This window comes from Oncorhynchus gorbuscha, linkage group LG13, assembly GCF_021184085.1.
Source record: "Oncorhynchus gorbuscha isolate QuinsamMale2020 ecotype Even-year linkage group LG13, OgorEven_v1.0, whole genome shotgun sequence".
NCBI lineage: Eukaryota > Metazoa > Chordata > Actinopteri > Salmoniformes > Salmonidae > Oncorhynchus > Oncorhynchus gorbuscha.
This window is the reverse complement of record NC_060185.1, coordinates 19,569,586-19,592,085: the sequence shown is the minus strand read 5'-3', so window position 1 is coordinate 19,592,085 and position 22,500 is coordinate 19,569,586. Positions and strand designations below refer to the sequence as shown.

At 42.3% G+C, this 22,500-nt stretch overlaps 1 protein-coding gene across 2 annotated transcripts in view; it reads right to left on the bottom strand.

The window, feature by feature from the left end:
* Nucleotides 1-22,500, bottom strand: part of robo2 (roundabout, axon guidance receptor, homolog 2 (Drosophila)) — a 682,751-nt gene that overhangs the window by 100,749 nt on the left and 559,502 nt on the right. For both annotated transcript variants that reach the window (XM_046293777.1, XM_046293776.1), the window contains exon 8: nt 4,603-4,727. In XM_046293777.1, coding sequence (XP_046149733.1) covers nt 4,603-4,727 — 125 coding nt within the window. The remainder of the gene's footprint in view (nt 1-4,602; nt 4,728-22,500) is intronic.

Below are 22,500 nucleotides of genomic sequence, written 5' to 3'. Positions count from 1 at the left end.
AGAGAGAGAGAGAGAGAGAGAGAGAGAGAGCGAGAGAGACAGGGAGACAAAGAGACAGAGAAACAGGGAGACAGAGACAGAGAGACAGAGACAGAGAGACAGAGAGAGAGAGAGAGAGAGAGAGAGAGAGAGAGAGAGAGAGAGAGAGAGAGCGAGAGAGAGAGACAGGGAGACAAAGAGACAGATAAACAGGGAGACAGAGAAACAGGGAGACAGAGACAGAGAGACAGTTAGAGACTGAGAGATCGTGTGTCCTTTAACCACTTGTACATTGTTAAAACACTGTATATATATATATAATATGACATTTGTAATGTCTTAATTGTTTTGAAACTTCTGAATGTGTAATGTTTACTGTTCATTTTTATTGTTTATTTCAATTTATATATTCACTTTATATATTATCTACCTCACTTGCTTTGGCAATGTTAACAGATGTTTCCCATGCCAATAAAGCCCTTGAATTGAATTGAATTGAGAGAGAGACAGAAAGAGAGAGACAGAGAAAGAAAGACAGAGAGTTAGAGAGGTCGATGGGGATAGAAAATGTATGAAGCATCAATAAACCAAGAGACAGAGGGAACATAGTGGTGTGACTCGGCTATTGTGAAATCAATGTAAAAGACCTGGGGCTCAGTGCCAGTACATGGGAGTCTATTTACTGAGAGGATACTGGTGTAAATGAATGTTGATCTTTGTATGTACATGCTCGTATGCCCTGTTGCAGTGAGTCAGATAGGATTCATCTTACTTTGATGTGAGAATGGGCTGAGAATAGGTTTCAGCAAGTGTGCCTGTGTGTTTGGTATCGGTGTGAGTGTGTTGCATGCAAATGTGTATTCCACCCCTCTCCAATCTCTGAGTGGCACTTTGCTGTAATTGTCTGCCTCAGGCTCAGTGTGTGTGTGTGTGTGTGTGTGTGTGTGTGTGTGTGTGTGTGTGTGTGTGTGTGTGTGTGTGTGTGTGTGTGTGTGTGTGTGTGTGTGTGTGTGTGTGTGTGTGTGTGTGTGTGTGTGTGTGTGTGTGTGTGTGTGTGTGTGTGTGTGTGTGTGTGTGTGTGTGTGTGTGACTCCTAGCCAGAGCTGCATCATATCCCTGGTTCATCTACGGGTCCTGGCAGGTTCCTAATTACTGCTGTTGTTGTTGTGTGGACTGTGAGGACCAGCCATGTGAAGGGCTATATGCTCTGCTCTGTGTGAGGGTAGGATCACTGTTATCAGCACAGTGTCATGGGAACTGATTACCTCCTCGCCGGTCACACAAAGGTGTATCTGGTGTGTGTGTGTGTGCCAGAGATACTGATGGGAGGTAGCGAGAGCGTGTGCGTATGTCACACAGACGGACATAATAGACACAGCAGAGTCCTCCCCACACAGCCAACGGCATGGTTACTATCCAATCTAAGTGGTGTGTGTGCTGATTACACTAGACAGTACAGTAACACAGTAATAACTGCTAGTCATAAATAAAGCATGGTGGACACACACTGGATGAAAAAACACTGAATATTCTTGTAAATATAGAGGTATGAAGACTGGACCAAGCTGTTTTACAGTTCTTTACAGTACAGGACCAGTAGTTGAAGACTGGACCAAGCTGTTTTACAGTTCTTTACAGTACAGGACCAGTAGGGGAAGACTGGACAAAGCTGTTTTATGGTTCTTCAGAGTATAGTACAGGACAAGTAGATGAAGACTGGACCAAGCTGTTTTACAGTTCTTTACACCAGAGGACCAGTAGCTTAAGACTGGACCAAGCTGTTTTACAGTTCTTTACAGTACAGGACCAGTAGCTTAAGACTGGACCAAGCTGTTTTACAGTTCTTTACAGTACAGGACCAGTAGTTGAAGACTGGACAAAGCTGTTTTATGGTTCTTCACAGTATAGTACAGGACCATTAGTTGAAGACTTGACCAAGCTCTTTTACAGTTCTTTACAGTACAGGACCAGTAGTTGTAGACTGGACCAAGCTGTTTTACAGTTCTTTACAGTACAGGACCAGTATTTGTAGACTGGACCAAGCTGTTTTACAGTTCTTTACAGTATAGGACCAGTAGTTGTAGACTGGACCAAGCTGTTTTACAGTTATTTACAGTACAGGACCAGTAGTTGTAGACTGGACCAAGCTGTTTTACAGTTCTTTACAGTATAGGACCAGTAGTTGTAGACTGGACCAAGCTGTTTTACAGTTATTTACAGTACAGGACCAGTAGTTGTAGACTGGACCAAGCTGTTTTACAGTTCTTTACAGTACAGGACCAGTAGTTGTAGACTGGACCAAGCTGTTTTACAGTTCTTTACACTACAGGACCAGTAGTTGAAGACTGGACCAAGCTGTTTTACAGTTCTGTATAGTACAGGACCAGTGGTTAAGGACTGGACCGAGCTGTTGTACAGTTATTTACAGTACAGGACCAGTAGTTGAAGACTGGACTAAACTCTTTTACAGTTCTGTATAGTACAGGACCAGTGGTTAAGGACTGGACCGAGCTTGTTGTACAGTTATTTACAGTACAGGACCAGTAGTTGAAGACTGGACCGAGCTGTTGTACAGTTCTTTACAGTACAGTATAGGACCAGTGGTTGAAGACTGGACCAAGCTGGGGCAGCAGCGTAGCCTAGTGGTTAGAGCGTTGGACTAGTAACCAGAAGGTTGTGAGTTCAAACCCCGAGCTGACAAGGTACAAAATCTGTCGTTCTGCCCCTGAACAGGCAGGTAACCCACTGTTCCCAGGCCGTCATTGAAAATAAGAATGTGTTCTTAACTGACTTGCCTGGTTAAATAAAGGTAAAAAAATAAAAAAGACTGGACCAAGCTGGGGCAGCAGCGTAGCCTAGTGGTTAGAGCGTTGGACTAGTAACCGGAAGTAACTAGTAACCGGAAGGTTGCGAGCTGTTTTACAGTTCTTTACAGTACAGGACCAGTAGTTGAAGACTGGACCAAGCTGTTTTACAGTTCTTTACACTACAGGACCAGTAGTTGAAGACTGGACCAAGCTGTTTTACAGTTCTTTACAGTACAGGACCTGTAGTTGAAGACTGGACCAAGCTGTTTTACAGTTATTTACAGTACAGGACCAGTTGGTGAAGACTGGACAAAGCTGTTTTACAGTTCTTCACAGTACAGTACAGGACCAGTAGTTGAAGACTGGATCAAGCTGTTTTACAGTTCTTTACAATACAGGACCAGTAGGTGAAGACTGGACCAAGTTCTTTTTTAGTTCTTTACAATACAGGACCAGTAGGTGAAGACTGGACAAAGCTGTTTTACAGTTCTTTACACTACAGGACCAGTAGTTGAAGACTGGACAAATCTGTTTTACAGTTCTTTACAATACAGGACCAGTAGGTGAAGACTTGACAAAGCTGTTTTACAGTTCTTTACAATACAGGACCAGTAGGTGAAGACTGGACAAAGCTGTTTTACAGTTCTTTACAATACAGGACCAGTAGGTGAAGACTTGACAAAGCTGTTTTACAGTTCTTTACAATACAGGACCAGTAGACTGGACAAAGCTGTTTTACAGTTCTTTACAGTACAGGACCAGTAGGTGAAGACTTGACAAAGCTGTTTTACAGTTCTTTACAATACAGGACCAGTAGACTGGACAAAGCTGTTTTACAGTTCTTTACAGTACAGGACCAGTAGGTGAAGACTGGACAAAGCTGTTTTACTGTACTTTACACTACAGGACCAGTAGTTGAAGACTGGAACAAGCTCTTTTACAGTTCTTTACAATATAGGACCAGTAGTTGAAGACTGGACCAAGCTCTTTTACAGTTCTTTACAATACAGGACCAGTAGGTGAAGACTGGACCAAGCTCTTTTACAGTTCTTTACAATACAGGACCAGTAGTTGAAGACTGGACCAAGCTGTTTTGCAGTTATTTACAATACAGGACCAGTAGGTGAAGACTGGACCAAGCTCTTTTACAGTTCTTTACAATACAGGACCAGTAGTTGAAGACTGGACCAAGCTCTTTTGCAGTTATTTACAATACAGGACCAGTAGTTGAAGACTGGACCAAGCTCTTTTACAGTTCTTTACAATACAGGACCAATAGGTGAAGACTGGACAAAGCTGTTTTACAGTTCTTTACACTACAGGACCAGTAGTTGAAGACTGGACAAATCTGTTTTACAGTTCTTTACAATACAGGACCAATAGGTGAAGACTGGACAAAGCTGTTTTACAGTTCTTTACACTACAGGACCAGTAGTTGAAGACTGGACAAATCTGTTTTATAGTTCTTTACAATACAGGACCAGTAGGTGAAGACTTGACAAAGCTGTTTTACAGTTCTGTATAGTACATGACCAGTGTTTAAAGACTGGACCGAGCTGTTGTACAGTTATTTACAGTACAGGACCAGTAGTTGAAGACTGGACCGAGCTGTTGTACAGTTCTTTACAGTACAGGACCAGTAGTTGAAGACTGGACCAAGCTGTTTTACAGTTCTTTACAATACAGGACCAGTAGTTGAAGACTGGACCAAGATGTTTTACAGACCAGTAGTTTTTCCTTACCATGTTTTTCCTGGTCAAGTCGAGTGTTCAGGAAAAGCTCATAGCCCTGCTATGGGTCATTGAGAGGTGTTTACCTGGCTACCCTCCTTCTGCCAGAAGACTGCAGGCTGTGGGTTACCCTTGGTCTCACAGGGGAAGGTTGCGGTGCGACCCTGGGCCACGATCTGGTCCCGTGGCCTGATGACGAACTGGGGTGCAGCTGGGGTCAAAGGGCAGAAACACCAGGGTTAGAACTCAGAGTTAGACAGAGTTGAAGCATGGGGCACGATCAAGGGGGTGTGGGGTGTTCAAGCAAAAGTACAGTCAGGCACCACAAGAACAAATCAAAATGGGCATGTCCTACACTATTAGAAAAAAATGTTCCAAAGGGGTCATTCGGCTGTTCAAATGGGAGATCCATTCCAGGTAGAAATATTTTGTGTTCCCTATAGAACCCTATGTGGAAAGGGTTCTACAAGGAACCCAAACCCAGTTCTACCTGGAACTGAAGTGTTTCTACCTGGAACCAAAAATGGTTCTTCAAAGCGTTCTCCCATGGGGACAGCCAAATAACCCATTTAGGTTCTAGACAGCACAGTGTATAGAGCTTCCATGCAGCGTGTTCCTTCCATTGATTCTGGTTGGAAGACAAACACCCAGGAATGTCACGATAACGCCACAGTAACCATTTAAGGCCATTCATACAGGCTGGTGCTGAATGAATGACAGTCGTCAGTGTTCACAAACAGAACCACTGTCTCAGTCACAATGGCATCAGGAGAGTTAGGTAGACATAATGTAGCTAGGCTTAACACAGAGAAAGACACAGAGAAAAACGTGTGAGGATAGAATGAAATAAATGAACAGAACGCAGCTAACAGCTAACTGTCTCTGTTTCATGGGTTCCTCAGGGGGAGGACACAGGCCTTACCCCCTCTTAACCCCTCTCTCACACAACAGCCAAGCTCTACACTCCCTTTCACCAATCCAGGAAAAGTACCTTTATTACTCAACTGGACCCTCCAGAAGCCAATTAAGGAGTGCGTCAGTGAGGGCAGACCGAGCAGACAGAGATATATTACATCTGGGATGTCTCATTCCATTCTCGCTGTTTCCCGGCTCATCTGAATGTGTTGTAATGCGACATAAACAAATGTGTCCTGGCCAAACTTTAGCACACTTGGCAAATCCCCGAGACACGTCCACTCTCTCCTACACAAATAAACCACCAGAGGAGTGATTCATTGTGTTCCCGGAAACACACTGACGTGCTGTATACAGGGCCATCTTTTCTCTCTGTCTTCTGCTCTCAATGAGGCATTACTTCCTCATTATCTAAAGTAAAACACTGTTACTGTTGATCTTACAATCAAGATCATTTTCACACTTCAAGATGCCTTCGTATAAGAGATTTGATTTCATGACAAAACATTCTCATTTAATGACAAAAGTGCAATGGCTGAACATAAATTTTATCTAATGTGGACTGTTGACCTATCTTGGTTGGGATTATCAGTGTTAACAGGTTTCTCGGCCCCACACTCTTGGTTGGGATTATCAGTGTTAAGAGGTCTCCCGGCCCCACACTCTTGGTTGGGATTATCAGTGTTAAGAGGTTTCTCGGCCCCACACTCTTGGTTGGGATTATCAGTGTTAACAGGTCTCTCGGCCCCACACTCTTGGTTGGGATTATCAGTGTTAACAGGTCTCTCGGCCCCACACTCTTGGTTGGGATTATCAGTGTTAAGAGGTCTCCCGGCCCCACACTCTTGGTTGGGATTATCAGTGTTAACAGGTCTCTCGGCCCCACACTCTTGGTTGGGATTATCAGTGTTAAGAGGTTTCTCTGCCCCACACTCTTGGTTGGGATTATCAGTGTTAAGAGGTCTCTCGGCCCCACACTCTTGGTTGGGATTATCAGTGTTAAGAGGTCTCTCGGCCCCACACTCTTGGTTGGGATTATCAGTGTTAACAGGTCTCTCGGCCCCACACTCTTGGTTGGGATTATCAGTGTTAACAGGTCTCTCGGCCCCACACTCTTGGTTGGGATTATCAGTGTTAAGAGGTCTCTCGGCCCCACACTAGGTTGGCCTGTGATGGTGGTGAGATGTTAGGTCTTACACTCCTAAAAAAATCCTCATAGTCAGAAACTCAGAGACTCAAAGACTCAGAGACTCAGGAAAAGCATCCCGCAGAGGAAATTCAAATCAACCAATTATAGACACCGATCCCAAACTTCAGTCAAGTAAAACCCAGACATGGCATCCCTTTATCAGTCAAACTTTTTCTCACTTTTCTTCAGCTGAGGATAAAGTCCTTCAGCACTTAGTACCTTTTGATCATGTTCAAACAAAATGAAAGAGAATAGAGGTAATAGCTAAGTACCTACCACAGACTACATCTCTGACAGTCGAGACCACACTGTTTTTGCAGGTGATTTACAAATTGGTGTTCTGCTGTTATGTGAGAGTTTTCAAAGCAGTAGTGTCATCTGTAACTTTGGTAATATTTGGTATGGCGAGCAAGCAGAGGGAATAGCCAACAGATGTAAGAGAGACTTCTTAAAATGTATGATCAAAATGCTTTCAACAAGATATAACGCTGCTTCATATGACATCATTATATGAAAACATTGGACTTGTTGCTCAGTTGGTAGAGCATGGCGCTTGTAACGCCAGGGTAGTGGGTAGTGGGTTCGATTCCCGGGACCACCCATACGTAGAATGTATGCACACATGACTGTAAGTCGCTTTGGATAAAAGCGTCTGCTAAATGGCATATATTATTATTATTATTAAACATACATTGACAGGCTTTTATTCTGATTTCTGTTAAGTCTTTCCACTGACAACCCAGCTGGTTCCAGTCAGGGCAAATCTCATCCCGTTTGGCTCATTTCTCCATGTAATCCCTTTTTTGGGAAGTGTATTTGTCAAAGATACACACAGCTAGGAATGCTACAGATGGCTATAGATTTACAGCCTTCCTGTTTGGCTCTCCTCAGTTTAGATAGCTTGCTGCATTTCACAACGTTGGTTCTGATACAGAGTACCTAAATCCCCTCTCTCTCTCCCTTTGTCTCCCTCCATCTCTTTCTCTCTCTGGCTGGCGAATCCAACGAGCAGTGCATTAGAGCAGAGCACTCACTCAAAGTGATTGACAATTTACAAGCTGTTCTCTATTGCTGCCCTCACACCTTGTCTCTCCTCTCTATCTCTATCTTCCTTTATCACTCTCTCCTTGTCTCTCCTCTCTATCTGTATCTTCCTTTATCACTCTCTCCTTGTCTCTCCTCTCTATCTTCCTTTATCACTCTCTCCTTGTCTCTCCTCTCTATCTGTATCTTCCTTTATCACTCTCTCCTTGTCTCTCCTCTCTATCTGTATCTTCCTTTATCACTCTCTCCTTGTCTCTCCTCTCTATCTGTATCTTCCTTTATCACTCTCTCCTTGTCTCTCCTCTCTATCTGTATCTTCCTTTATCACTCTCTCCTTGTCTCTCCTCTCTATCTGTATCTTCCTTTATCACTCTCTCCTTGTCTCTCCTCTCTATCTGTATCTTCCTTTATCACTCTCTCCTTGTCTCTCCTCTCTATCTGTATCTTCCTTTATCACTCTCTCCTTGTCTCTCCTCTCTATCGTCCTTTATCACTCTCTCCTTGTCTCTCCTCTCTATCTGTATCTTCCTTTATCACTCTCTCCTTGTCTCTCCTCTCTATCTGTATCTTCCTTTATCACTCTCTCATTGTCTCTCCTCTCTATCTGTATCTTCCTTTATCACTCTCTCCTTGTCTCTCCTCTCTATCTGTATCTTCCTTTATCACTCTCTCATTGTCTCTCCTCTTTATCTTCCTTTATCACTCTCACCTTGTCTCTCCTCTCTATCTGTATCTTCCTTTATCACTCTCTCATTGTCTCTCCTCTTTATCTTCCTTTATCACTCTCTCCTTGTCTCTCCTCTCTATCTGTATCTTCCTTTATCACTCTCTCCTTGTCTCTCCTCTTTATCTGTATCTTCCTTTATCACTCTCTCCTTGTCTCTCCTCTCTATCTGTATCTTCCTTTATCACTCTCTCCTTGTCTCTCCTCTCTATCTGTATCTTCCTTTATCACTCTCTCCTTGTCTCTCCTCTTTATCTTCCTTTATCACTCTCTCCTTGTCTCTCCTCTTTATCTTCCTTTATCACTCTCTCCTTGTCTCTCCTCTCTATCTTCCTTTATCACTCTCTCCTTGTCTCTCCTCTCTATCTGTATCTTCCTTTATCACTCTCTCATTGTCTCTCCTCTCTATCTTCCTTTATCACTCTCTCCTTGTCTCTCCTCTCTATCTGTATCTTCCTTTATCACTCTCTCCTTGTCTCTCCTCTCTATCTTCCTTTATCACTCTCTCCTTGTCTCTCCTCTTTATCTTCCTTTATCACTCTCTCATTGTCTCTCCTCTTTATCTTCCTTTATCACTCTCACCTTGTCTCTCCTCTCTATCTGTATCTTCCTTTATCACTCTCTCATTGTCTCTCCTCTTTATCTTCCTTTATCACTCTCTCCTTGTCTCTCCTCTCTATCTGTATCTTCCTTTATCACTCTCTCCTTGTCTCTCCTCTCTATCTGTATCTTCCTTTATCACTCTCTCCTTGTCTCTCCTCTCTATCTGTATCTTCCTTTATCACTCTCTCATTGTCTCTCCTCTTTATCTTCCTTTATCACTCTCTCCTTGTCTCTCCTCTTTATCTTCCTTTATCATTCTCTCCTTGTCTCTCCTCTCTATCTGTATCTTCCTTTATCACTCTCTCATTGTCTCTCCTCTTTATCTTCCTTTATCACTCTCTCCTTGTCTCTCCTCTATCTTCCTTTATCACTCTCTCCTTGTCTCTCCTCTCTATCTTCCTTTATCACTCTCTCCTTGTCTCTCCTCTCTATCTTCCTTTATCACTCTCTCCTTGTCTCTCCTCTCTATCGTCCTTTATCACTCTCTCCTTGTCTCTCCTCTCTATCTGTATCTTCCTTTATCACTCTCTCCTTGTCTCTTCTCTCTATCTTCCTTTATCACTCTCTCCTTGTCTCTCCTCTCTATCGTCCTTTATCACTCTCTCCTTGTCTCTCCTCTCTATCTGTATCTTCCTTTATCACTCTCTCCTTGTCTCTCCTCTCTATCTGTATCTTCCTTTATCACTCTCTCCTTGTCTCTCCTCTCTATCTGTATCTTCCTTTATCACTCTCTCCTTGTCTCTCCTCTCTATCTGTATCTTCCTTTATCACTCTCTCCTTGTCTCTCCTCTCTATCTGTATCTTCCTTTATCACTCTCTCCTTGTCTCTCCTCTCTATCTGTATCTTCCTTTATCACTCTCTCCTTGTCTCTCCTCTCTATCTGTATCTTCCTTTATCACTCTCTCCTTGTCTCTCCTCTCTATCTTCCTTTATCACTCTCTCCTTGTCTCTCCTCTCTATCTTCCTTTATCACTCTCTCCTTGTCTCTCCTCTCTATCTTCCTTTATCACTCTCTCCTTGTCTCTCCTCTCTATCGTCCTTTATCACTCTCTCCTTGTCTCTCCTCTCTATCTGTATCTTCCTTTATCACTCTCTCCTTGTCTCTCCTCTCTATCTCTATCTTCCTTTATCACTCTCTCCTTGTCTCTCCTCTATCTCTATCGTCCTTTATCACTCTCTCCTTGTCTCTCCTCTCTATCTGTATCTTCCTTTATCACTCTGTCCTTGTCTCTCCTCTATCTGTATCTTCCTTTATCACTCTCTCCTTGTCTCTCCTCTCTATCATCCTTTATCACTCACTCCTTGTCTCTCCTCTCTATCTGTATCTTCCTTTATCACTCTCTCCTTGTCTCTCCTCTCTATCTTCCTTTATCACTCACTCCTTGTCTCTCCTCTCTATCTTCCTTTATCACTCTCTCCTTGTCTCTCCTCTCTATCTGTATCTTCCTTTATCACTCTCTCCTTGTCTCTCCTCTCTATCTTCCTTTATCTCTCACTCCTTGTCTCTCCTCTCTATCTTCCTTTATCACTCTCTCATTGTCTCTCCTCTCTATCTGTATCTTCCTTTATCACTCTCTCCTTGTCTCTCCTCTCTATCTTCCTTTATCACTCTCTCCTTGTCTCTCCTCTCTATCTTCCTTTATCACTCTCTCCTTGTCTCTCCTCTCTATCTTCCTTTATCACTCTCTCCTTGTCTCTCCTCTCTATCTGTATCTTCCTTTATCACTCTCTCCTTGTCTCTCCTCTCTATCTGTATCTTCCTTTATCACTCTCTCCTTGTCTCTCCTCTCTATCTGTATCTTCCTTTATCACTCTCTCCTTGTCTCTCCTCTCTATCTTCCTTTATCACTCTCTCCTTGTCTCTCCTCTATCTCTATCGTCCTTTATCACTCTCTCCTTGTCTCTCCTCTTTATCTGTATCTTCCTTTATCACTCTCTCCTTGTCTCTCCTCTATCTCTATCGTCCTTTATCACTCTCTCCTTGTCTCTCCTCTCTATCTGTATCTTCCTTTATCACTCTCTCCTTGTCTCTCCTCTATCTGTATCTTCCTTTATCACTCTCTCCTTGTCTCTCCTCTCTATCATCCTTTATCACTCACTCCTTGTCTCTCCTCTCTATCTGTATCTTCCTTTATCACTCTCTCCTTGTCTCTCCTCTCTATCTTCCTTTATCACTCACTCCTTGTCTCTCCTCTCTATCTTCCTTTATCACTCTCTCCTTGTCTCTCCTCTCTATCTGTATCTTCCTTTATCACTCTCTCCTTGTCTCTCCTCTCTATCTTCCTTTATCACTCTCTCCTTGTCTCTCCTCTCTATCTTCCTTTATCACTCTCTCCTTGTCTCTCCTCTCTATCTGTATCTTCCTTTATCACTCTCTCCTTGTCTCTCCTCTCTATCTGTATCTTCCTTTATCACTCTCTCCTTGTCTCTCCTCTCTATCTTCCTTTATCACTCTCTCCTTGTCTCTCCTCTATCTCTATCGTCCTTTATCACTCTCTCCTTGTCTCTCCTCTTTATCTGTATCTTCCTAAATCCTTCTCTCCTTGTCTCTCCTCTCTATCTATATCTTCCTTTATCACTCTCTCCTTGTCTCTCCTCTTTATCTGTATCTTCCTAAATCCTTCTCTCCTTGTCTCTCCTCTATCTATATCTTCCTTTAGCACTCTCTCCTTGTCTCTCCTCTCTATCTGTATATTCCTTTATCACTCTCTCCTTGTCTCTCCTCTATCTCTATCTTCCTTTATCACTCTCTCCTTGTCTCTCCTCTCTATCTGTATCTTCCTTTATCATTCTCTCCTTGTCTCTCCTCTATCTCTATCTTCCTTTATCACTCTCTCCTTGTCTCTCCTCTTTATCTGTATCTTCCTTTATCACTCTCTCCTTGTCTCTTCTCTCTATCTGTATCTTCCTTTATCACTCTCTCCTTGTCTCTCCTCTATCTCTATCGTCCTTTATCACTCTCTCCTTGTCTCTCCTCTCTATCTGTATCTTCCTTTATCACTCTCTCCTTGTCTCTCCTCTATCTGTATCTTCCTTTATCACTCTCTCCTTGTCTCTCCTCTCTATCATCCTTTATCACTCACTCCTTGTCTCTCCTCTCTATCTGTATCTTCCTTTATCACTCTCTCCTTGTCTCTCCTCTCTATCTTCCTTTATCACTCACTCCTTGTCTCTCCTCTCTATCTTCCTTTATCACTCTCTCCTTGTCTCTCCTCTCTATCTGTATCTTCCTTTATCACTCTCTCCTTGTCTCTCCTCTCTATCTTCCTTTATCACTCTCTCCTTGTCTCTCCTCTCTATCTTCCTTTATCACTCTCTCCTTGTCTCTCCTCTCTATCTGTATCTTCCTTTATCACTCTCTCCTTGTCTCTCCTCTCTATCTGTATCTTCCTTTATCACTCTCTCCTTGTCTCTCCTCTCTATCTTCCTTTATCACTCTCTCCTTGTCTCTCCTCTATCTCTATCGTCCTTTATCACTCTCTCCTTGTCTCTCCTCTTTATCTGTATCTTCCTAAATCCTTCTCTCCTTGTCTCTCCTCTCTATCTATATCTTCCTTTATCACTCTCTCCTTGTCTCTCCTCTTTATCTGTATCTTCCTAAATCCTTCTCTCCTTGTCTCTCCTCTCTATCTATATCTTCCTTTAGCACTCTCTCCTTGTCTCTCCTCTCTATCTGTATATTCCTTTATCACTCTCTCCTTGTCTCTCCTCTATCTCTATCTTCCTTTATCACTCTCTCCTTGTCTCTCCTCTCTATCTGTATCTTCCTTTATCATTCTCTCCTTGTCTCTCCTCTATCTCTATCTTCCTTTATCACTCTCTCCTTGTCTCTCCTCTTTATCTGTATCTTCCTTTATCACTCTCTCCTTGTCTCTTCTCTCTATCTGTATCTTCCTTTATCACTCTCTCCTTGTCTCTCCTCTCTATCTGTATCTTCCTTTATCACTCTCTCCTTGTCTCTCCTCTCTATCTGTATCTTCCTTTATCACTCTCTCCTTGTCTCTCCTCTCTATCTGTATCTTCCTTTATCACTCTCTCCTTGTCTCTCCTCTCTATCTGTATCTTCCTTTATCACTCTCTCCTTGTCTCTCCTCTCTATCTGTATCTTCCTTTATCACTCTCTCCTTGTCTCTCCTCTCTATCTGTATCTTCCTTTATCACTCTCTCCTTGTCTCTCCTCTCTATCTGTATCTTCCTTTATCACTCTCTCCTTGTCTCTCCTCTCTATCTGTATCTTCCTTTATCACTCTCTCCTTGTCTCTCCTCTCTATCTGTATCTTCCTTTATCACTCTCTCCTTGTCTCTCCTCTCTATCTGTATCTTCCTTTATCACTCTCTCCTTGTCTCTCCTCTCTATCTGTATCTTCCTTTATCACTCTCTCCTTGTCTCTCCTCTATCTGTATCTTCCTTTATCACTCTCTCCTTGTCTCTCCTCTCTATCTGTATCTTCCTTTATCACTCTCTCCTTGTCTCTCCTCTCTATCTGTATCTTCCTTTATCACTCTCTCCTTGTCTCTCCTCTCTATCTGTATCTTCCTTTATCACTCTCTCCTTGTCTCTCCTCTCTATCTGTATCTTCCTTTATCACTCTCTCCTTGTCTCTCCTCTCTATCTGTATCTTCCTTTATCACTCTCTCCTTGTCTCTCCTCTCTATCTGTATCTTCCTTTATCACTCTCTCCTTGTCTCTCCTCTCTATCTGTATCTTCCTTTATCACTCTCTCCTTGTCTCTCCTCTCTATCTGTATCTTCCTTTATCACTCTCTCCTTGTCTCTCCTCTCTATCTGTATCTTCCTTTATCACTCTCTCCTTGTCTCTCCTCTCTATCTGTATCTTCCTTTATCACTCTCTCCTTGTCTCTCCTCTCTATCTGTATCTTCCTTTATCACTCTCTCCTTGTCTCTCCTCTCTATCTGTATCTTCCTTTAGCACTCTCTCCTTGTCTCTCCTCTCTATCTGTATCTTCCTTTATCTCTCTCTCCTTGTCTCTCCTCTTTATCTTCCTTTATCACTCTCTCCTTGTCTCTCCTCTCTATCTTCCTTTATCACTCTCTCCTTGTCTCTCCTCTTTATCTGTATCTTCCTTTATCAATCTCTCCTTGTCTCTCCTCTCTATCTGTATCTTCCTTTATCACTCTCTCCTTGTCTCTCCTCTATCTCTATCTTCCTTTATCACTCTCTCCTTGTCTCTCCTCTCTATCTGTATCTTCCTTTATCACTCTCTCCTTGTCTCTCCTCTATCTCTATCTTCCTTTATCACTCTCTCCTTGTCTCTCCTCTCTATCTGTATCTTCCTTTATCACTCTCTCCTTGTCTCTCCTCTATCTGTATCTTCCTTTATCACTCTCTCCTTGTCTCTCCTCTCTATCTTCCTTTATCACTCTCTCCTTGTCTCTCCTCTCTATCTGTATCTTCCTTTATCACTCTCTCCTTGTCTCTCCTCTATCTGTATCTTCCTTTATCACTCTCTCCTTGTCTCTCCTCTATCTGTATCTTCCTTTATCACTCTCTCCTTGTCTCTCCTCTCTATCTGTATCTTCCTTTATCATTCTCTCCTTGTCTCTCCTCTATCTCTATCTTCCTTTATCACTCTCTCCTTGTCTCTCCTCTATCTCTATCTTCCTTTATCACTCTCTCCTTGTCTCTCCTCTATCTCTATCTTCCTTTATCACTCTCTCCTTGTCTCTCCTCTCTATCTGTATCTTACTTTATCACTCTCTCCTTGTCTCTCCTCTCTATCTCTATCTTCCTTTATCACTCTCTCCTTGTCTCTCCTCTCTATCTGTATCTTCTTTTATCATTCTCTCCTTGTCTCTCCTCTATCTCTATCTTCCTTTATCACTCTCTCCTTGTCTCTCCTCTATCTCTATCTTCCTTTATCACTCTCTCCTTGTCTCTCCTCTCTATCTGTATCTTACTTTATCACTCTCTCCTTGTCTCTCCTCTCTATCTGTATCTTCCTTTATCACTCTCTCCTTGTCTCTCCTCTCTATCTGTATCTTCTTTTATCACTCTCTCCTTGTCTCTCCTCTATCTCTATCTTCCTTTATCACTCTCTCCTTGTCTCTCCTCTCTATCTGTATCTTCCTTTATCACTCTCTCCTTGTCTCTCCTCTATCTGTATCTTCCTTTATCACTCTCTCCTTGTCTCTCCTCTATCTGTATCTTCCTTTATCACTCTCTCCTTGTCTCTCCTCTCTATCTGTATCTTCCTTTATCACTCTCTCCTTGTCTCTCCTCTCTATCTGTATCTTCCTTTATCATTCTCTCCTTGTCTCTCCTCTATCTCTATCTTCCTTTATCACTCTCTCCTTGTCTCTCCTCTCTATCTGTATCTTCCTTTATCACTCTCTCCTTGTCTCTCCTCTCTATCTGTATCTTCCTTTATCACTCTCTCCTTGTCTCTCCTCTCTATCTGTATCTTCCTTTATCACTCTCTCCTTGTCTCTCCTCTCTATCTGTATCTTCTTTTATCACTCTCTCCTTGTCTCTCCTCTATCTCTATCTTCCTTTATCACTCTCTCCTTGTCTCTCCTCTCTATCTGTATCTTCCTTTATCACTCTCTCCTTGTCTCTCCTCTATCTCTATCTTCATTTATCACTCTCTCCTTGTCTCTCCTCTCTATCTGTATCTTCCTTTATCACTCTCTCATTGTCTCTCCTCTTTATCTTCCTTTATCACTCTCTCCTTGTCTCTCCTCTCTATCTGTATCTTCCTTTATCATTCTCTCCTTGTCTCTCCTCTTTATCTTCCTTTATCACTCTCTCCTTGTCTCTCCTCTCTATCTTCCTTTATCATTCTCTCCTTGTCTCTCCTCTTTATCTGTATCTTCCTTTATCATTCTCTCCTTGTCTCTCCTCTATCTGTATCTTCCTTTATCACTCTCTCCTTGTCTCTCCTCTCTATCTGTATCTTCCTTTATCATTCTCTCCTTGTCTCTCCTCTCTATCTGTATCTTCCTTTATCACTCTCTCCTTGTCTCTCCTCTCTATCTGTATCTTCCTTTATCATTCTCTCCTTGTCTCTCCTCTATCTCTATCTTCCTTTATCACTCTCTCCTTGTCTCTCCTCTATCTCTATCTTCCTTTATCACTCTCTCCTTGTCTCTCCTCTCTATCTGTATCTTCCTTTATCACTCTCTCCTTGTCTCTCCTCTCTATCTGTATCTTACTTTATCACTCTCTCCTTGTCTCTCCTCTCTATCTGTATCTTCCTTTATCACTCTCTCCTTGTCTCTCCTCTCTATCTGTATCTTCTTTTATCACTCTCTCCTTGTCTCTCCTCTATCTCTATCTTCCTTTATCACTCTCTCCTTGTCTCTCCTCTCTATCTGTATCTTCCTTTATCACTCTCTCCTTGTCTCTCCTCTATCTGTATCTTCCTTTATCACTCTCTCCTTGTCTCTCCTCTATCTGTATCTTCCTTTATCACTCTCTCCTTGTCTCTCCTCTCTATCTGTATCTTCCTTTATCATTCTCTCCTTGTCTCTCCTCTATCTCTATCTTCCTTTATCACTCTCTCCTTGTCTCTCCTCTATCTCTATCTTCCTTTATCACTCTCTCCTTGTCTCTCCTCTATCTCTATCTTCCTTTATCACTCTCTCCTTGTCTCTCCTCTCTATCTGTATCTTCCTTTATCACTCTCTCCTTGTCTCTCCTCTATCTCTATCTTCCTTTATCACTCTCTCCTTGTCTCTCCTCTCTATCTGTATCTTCCTTTATCACTCTCTCCTTGTCTCTCCTCTCTATCTGTATCTTCCTTTATCACTCTCTCCTTGTCTCTCCTCTCTATCTGTATCTTCCTTTATCATTCTCTCCTTGTCTCTCCTCTATCTCTATCTTCCTTTATCACTCTCTCCTTGTCTCTCCTCTCTATCTGTATCTTCCTTTATCACTCTCTCCTTGTCTCTCCTCTCTATCTGTATCTTCCTTTATCACTCTCTCCTTGTCTCTCCTCTCTATCTGTATCTTCCTTTATCACTCTCTCCTTGTCTCTCCTCTCTATCTGTATCTTCCTTTATCACTCTCTCCTTGTCTCTCCTCTCTATCTGTATCTTCCTTTATCACTCTCTCCTTGTCTCTCCTCTCTATCTGTATCTTCCTTTATCACTCTCTCCTTGTCTCTCCTCTCTATCTGTATCTTCTTTTATCACTCTCTCCTTGTCTCTCCTCTATCTCTATCTTCCTTTATCACTCTCTCCTTGTCTCTCCTCTCTATCTGTATCTTCCTTTATCACTCTCTCCTTGTCTCTCCTCTATCTCTATCTTCATTTATCACTCTCTCCTTGTCTCTCCTCTCTATCTGTATCTTCCTTTATCACTCTCTCATTGTCTCTCCTCTTTATCTTCCTTTATCACTCTCTCCTTGTCTCTCCTCTCTATCTGTATCTTCCTTTATCATTCTCTCCTTGTCTCTCCTCTTTATCTTCCTTTATCACTCTCTCCTTGTCTCTCCTCTCTATCTTCCTTTATCATTCTCTCCTTGTCTCTCCTCTTTATCTGTATCTTCCTTTATCATTCTCTCCTTGTCTCTCCTCTATCTGTATCTTCCTTTATCACTCTCTCCTTGTCTCTCCTCTCTATCTGTATCTTCCTTTATCATTCTCTCCTTGTCTCTCCTCTCTATCTGTATCTTCCTTTATCACTCTCTCCTTGTCTCTCCTCTCTATCTGTATCTTCCTTTATCATTCTCTCCTTGTCTCTCCTCTATCTCTATCTTCCTTTATCACTCTCTCCTTGTCTCTCCTCTATCTCTATCTTCCTTTATCACTCTCTCCTTGTCTCTCCTCTCTATCTGTATCTTCCTTTATCACTCTCTCCTTGTCTCTCCTCTCTATCTGTATCTTACTTTATCACTCTCTCCTTGTCTCTCCTCTCTATCTGTATCTTCCTTTATCACTCTCTCCTTGTCTCTCCTCTCTATCTGTATCTTCTTTTATCACTCTCTCCTTGTCTCTCCTCTATCTCTATCTTCCTTTATCACTCTCTCCTTGTCTCTCCTCTCTATCTGTATCTTCCTTTATCACTCTCTCCTTGTCTCTCCTCTATCTGTATCTTCCTTTATCACTCTCTCCTTGTCTCTCCTCTATCTGTATCTTCCTTTATCACTCTCTCCTTGTCTCTCCTCTCTATCTGTATCTTCCTTTATCATTCTCTCCTTGTCTCTCCTCTATCTCTATCTTCCTTTATCACTCTCTCCTTGTCTCTCCTCTATCTCTATCTTCCTTTATCACTCTCTCCTTGTCTCTCCTCTATCTCTATCTTCCTTTATCACTCTCTCCTTGTCTCTCCTCTCTATCTGTATCTTCCTTTATCACTCTCTCCTTGTCTCTCCTCTATCTCTATCTTCCTTTATCACTCTCTCCTTGTCTCTCCTCTCTATCTGTATCTTCCTTTATCACTCTCTCCTTGTCTCTCCTCTCTATCTGTATCTTCCTTTATCACTCTCTCCTTGTCTCTCCTCTCTATCTGTATCTTCCTTTATCATTCTCTCCTTGTCTCTCCTCTATCTCTATCTTCCTTTATCACTCTCTCCTTGTCTCTCCTCTCTATCTGTATCTTCCTTTATCACTCTCTCCTTGTCTCTCCTCTCTATCTGTATCTTCCTTTATCACTCTCTCCTTGTCTCTCCTCTCTATCTGTATCTTCCTTTATCACTCTCTCCTTGTCTCTCCTCTCTATCTGTATCTTCTTTTATCACTCTCTCCTTGTCTCTCCTCTATCTCTATCTTCCTTTATCACTCTCTCCTTGTCTCTCCTCTCTATCTGTATCTTCCTTTATCACTCTCTCCTTGTCTCTCCTCTATCTCTATCTTCATTTATCACTCTCTCCTTGTCTCTCCTCTCTATCTGTATCTTCCTTTATCACTCTCTCATTGTCTCTCCTCTTTATCTTCCTTTATCACTCTCTCCTTGTCTCTCCTCTCTATCTGTATCTTCCTTTATCATTCTCTCCTTGTCTCTCCTCTTTATCTTCCTTTATCACTCTCTCCTTGTCTCTCCTCTCTATCTTCCTTTATCATTCTCTCCTTGTCTCTCCTCTTTATCTGTATCTTCCTTTATCATTCTCTCCTTGTCTCTCCTCTATCTGTATCTTCCTTTATCACTCTCTCCTTGTCTCTCCTCTCTATCTGTATCTTCCTTTATCATTCTCTCCTTGTCTCTCCTCTCTATCTGTATCTTCCTTTATCACTCTCTCCTTGTCTCTCCTCTCTATCTGTATCTTCCTTTATCATTCTCTCCTTGTCTCTCCTCTATCTCTATCTTCCTTTATCACTCTCTCCTTGTCTCTCCTCTATCTCTATCTTCCTTTATCACTCTCTCCTTGTCTCTCCTCTCTATCTGTATCTTCCTTTATCACTCTCTCCTTGTCTCTCCTCTCTATCTGTATCTTACTTTATCACTCTCTCCTTGTCTCTCCTCTCTATCTGTATCTTCCTTTATCACTCTCTCCTTGTCTCTCCTCTCTATCTGTATCTTCTTTTATCACTCTCTCCTTGTCTCTCCTCTATCTCTATCTTCCTTTATCACTCTCTCCTTGTCTCTCCTCTCTATCTGTATCTTCCTTTATCACTCTCTCCTTGTCTCTCCTCTATCTGTATCTTCCTTTATCACTCTCTCCTTGTCTCTCCTCTATCTGTATCTTCCTTTATCACTCTCTCCTTGTCTCTCCTCTCTATCTGTATCTTCCTTTATCATTCTCTCCTTGTCTCTCCTCTATCTCTATCTTCCTTTATCACTCTCTCCTTGTCTCTCCTCTATCTCTATCTTCCTTTATCACTCTCTCCTTGTCTCTCCTCTATCTCTATCTTCCTTTATCACTCTCTCCTTGTCTCTCCTCTCTATCTGTATCTTCCTTTATCATTCTCTCCTTGTCTCTCCTCTATCTCTATCTTCCTTTATCACTCTCTCCTTGTCTCTCCTCTCTATCTGTATCTTCCTTTATCACTCTCTCCTTGTCTCTCCTCTCTATCTGTATCTTCCTTTATCACTCTCTCCTTGTCTCTCCTCTCTATCTGTATCTTCCTTTATCACTCTCTCCTTGTCTCTCCTCTCTATCTGTATCTTCTTTTATCACTCTCTCCTTGTCTCTCCTCTATCTCTATCTTCCTTTATCACTCTCTCCTTGTCTCTCCTCTCTATCTGTATCTTCCTTTATCACTCTCTCCTTGTCTCTCCTCTATCTCTATCTTCATTTATCACTCTCTCCTTGTCTCTCCTCTCTATCTGTATCTTCCTTTATCACTCTCTCATTGTCTCTCCTCTTTATCTTCCTTTATCACTCTCTCCTTGTCTCTCCTCTCTATCTGTATCTTCCTTTATCATTCTCTCCTTGTCTCTCCTCTTTATCTTCCTTTATCACTCTCTCCTTGTCTCTCCTCTCTATCTTCCTTTATCATTCTCTCCTTGTCTCTCCTCTTTATCTGTATCTTCCTTTATCATTCTCTCCTTGTCTCTCCTCTATCTGTATCTTCCTTTATCACTCTCTCCTTGTCTCTCCTCTCTATCTGTATCTTCCTTTATCATTCTCTCCTTGTCTCTCCTCTTTATCTGTATCTTCCTTTATCATTCTCTCCTTGTCTCTCCTCTATCTGTATCTTCCTTTATCACTCTCTCCTTGTCTCTCCTCTCTATCTGTATCTTCCTTTATCACTCTCTCCTTGTCTCTCCTCTCTATCTGTATCTTCCTTTATCACTCTCTCCTTGTCTCTCCTCTCTATCTGTATCTTCCTTTATCATTCTCTCCTTGTCTCTCCTCTTTATCTGTATCTTCCTTTATCATTCTCTCCTTGTCTCTCCTCTATCTGTATCTTCCTTTATCACTCTCTCCTTGTCTCTCCTCTCTATCTGTATCTTCCTTTATCACTCTCTCCTTGTCTCTCCTCTCTATCTGTATCTTCCTTTATCACTCTCTCCTTGTCTCTCCTCTCTATCTTCCTTTATCACTCTCTCCTTGTCTCTCCTCTCTATCTTCCTTTATCACTCTCTCCTTGTCTCTCCTCTCTATCTCTATCTTCCTTTATCACTCTCTCATTGTCTCTCCTCTTTATCTGTATCTTCCTTTATCACTCTCTCCTTGTCTCTCCTCTCTATCTTCCTTTATCACTCTCTCCTTGTCTCTCCTCTCTATCTTCCTTTATCACTCTCTCCTTGTCTCTCCTCTTTATCTGTATCTTACTTTATCACTCTCTTCTTGTCTCTCCTCTCTATCTTCCTTTATCACTCTCTCCTTGTCTCTCCTCTCTATCTCTATCTTCCTTTATCACTCTCTCCTTGTCTCTCTCAATCCCCCTCAATCTCTCACACATGCAATAAAATAAAGCTGTGATAGCAGGTCAGATATGATGTGATGAGGTTGGGTTGGATTAGGGGCCATCAAGTAATGCATATTTAAAGTCTGCAGTACCCTAGCCAGTGAGGGACAGACGAGACAACCCAGCAGTGTGTGTGAAGCTGTCTAACACACTGTTTGATGCAGGGATCCTAAAGACTAGTGATAGCCTCCTTCCTGTCCCCTCCAAGGGAGACGCATGATCAAATCCCCATATTTAATTCATGACAAGACACATCTACCCAGGGTTGGAGGGGATTCATAGTGAAATGAGACAGCCATGAACAAATGGATAGTCCGACAGACACACAAGCATTGTTTTCTCACTTCTTTAAATCCCACATTCAATCATATTTTATTCATAAGTTAAAAGCAATTACTGTCTTCTTCTTACGGGCAGGCTGAATGTTTAATTTCTGAAATGTTCCTGCAACTTGACAGTTTGTGGCAATCTGAGGACGGCCGCTGCTGTTTTGGCAACAAAGGTCCTGCCACTCCTCCAACGTCAGGGTTCCTTCTGCCAGTCAAGCTAGCTCTGACACGCACCCCTGCTCCCCTCTTCCTAACCTCTCCTCTCCCAGCCTGCCCTACAGCTACACACATCTCCCCCTTTTTCCCCTACACACAATTGACTCTCTCTCTTCGGTATCTCTTCCCAGATGTCAGAACCCAAACATCTCAAACTGACACTTATCACCAAAACCATCTACTGTACTGGAAGAAATAACACTTCCAAGAGTTTGAAATTGCCCTGACTCCATGTCTCCTCCAGATCCATGTGTAAGGAAATAGAACAGCAACAACTACTGAGATGCCCTCCTTTATTTCCCAGACCAGAGGAAGCAACTCTATCCAAGACAAGTAGATCCCATGTCGGTGTGCCAGGGCCAAGTCTAGCAGAGGGCCTCAAGACGTGGATGGTAAAATCCCCGGGTGCACTGGGTCCTGGGGGGACAACTAGGGGAAACTAAAGACAGCTATGGCTTAGATAGACACGCTACAGTGCAGATACAAAACCTAGGTACTCTAGAGAGTTAGGTATTAGTTCATTACCAGGTTAGTAAGTGAGGCTGAAGCTGATGACAGTACTAAATAGTTCCCTTTGTAACTATTCGAGATAAACATACAGGGTTTGACAGTGAAGGTGTGTTACGTGGTGATACAACCTCGGTGTTA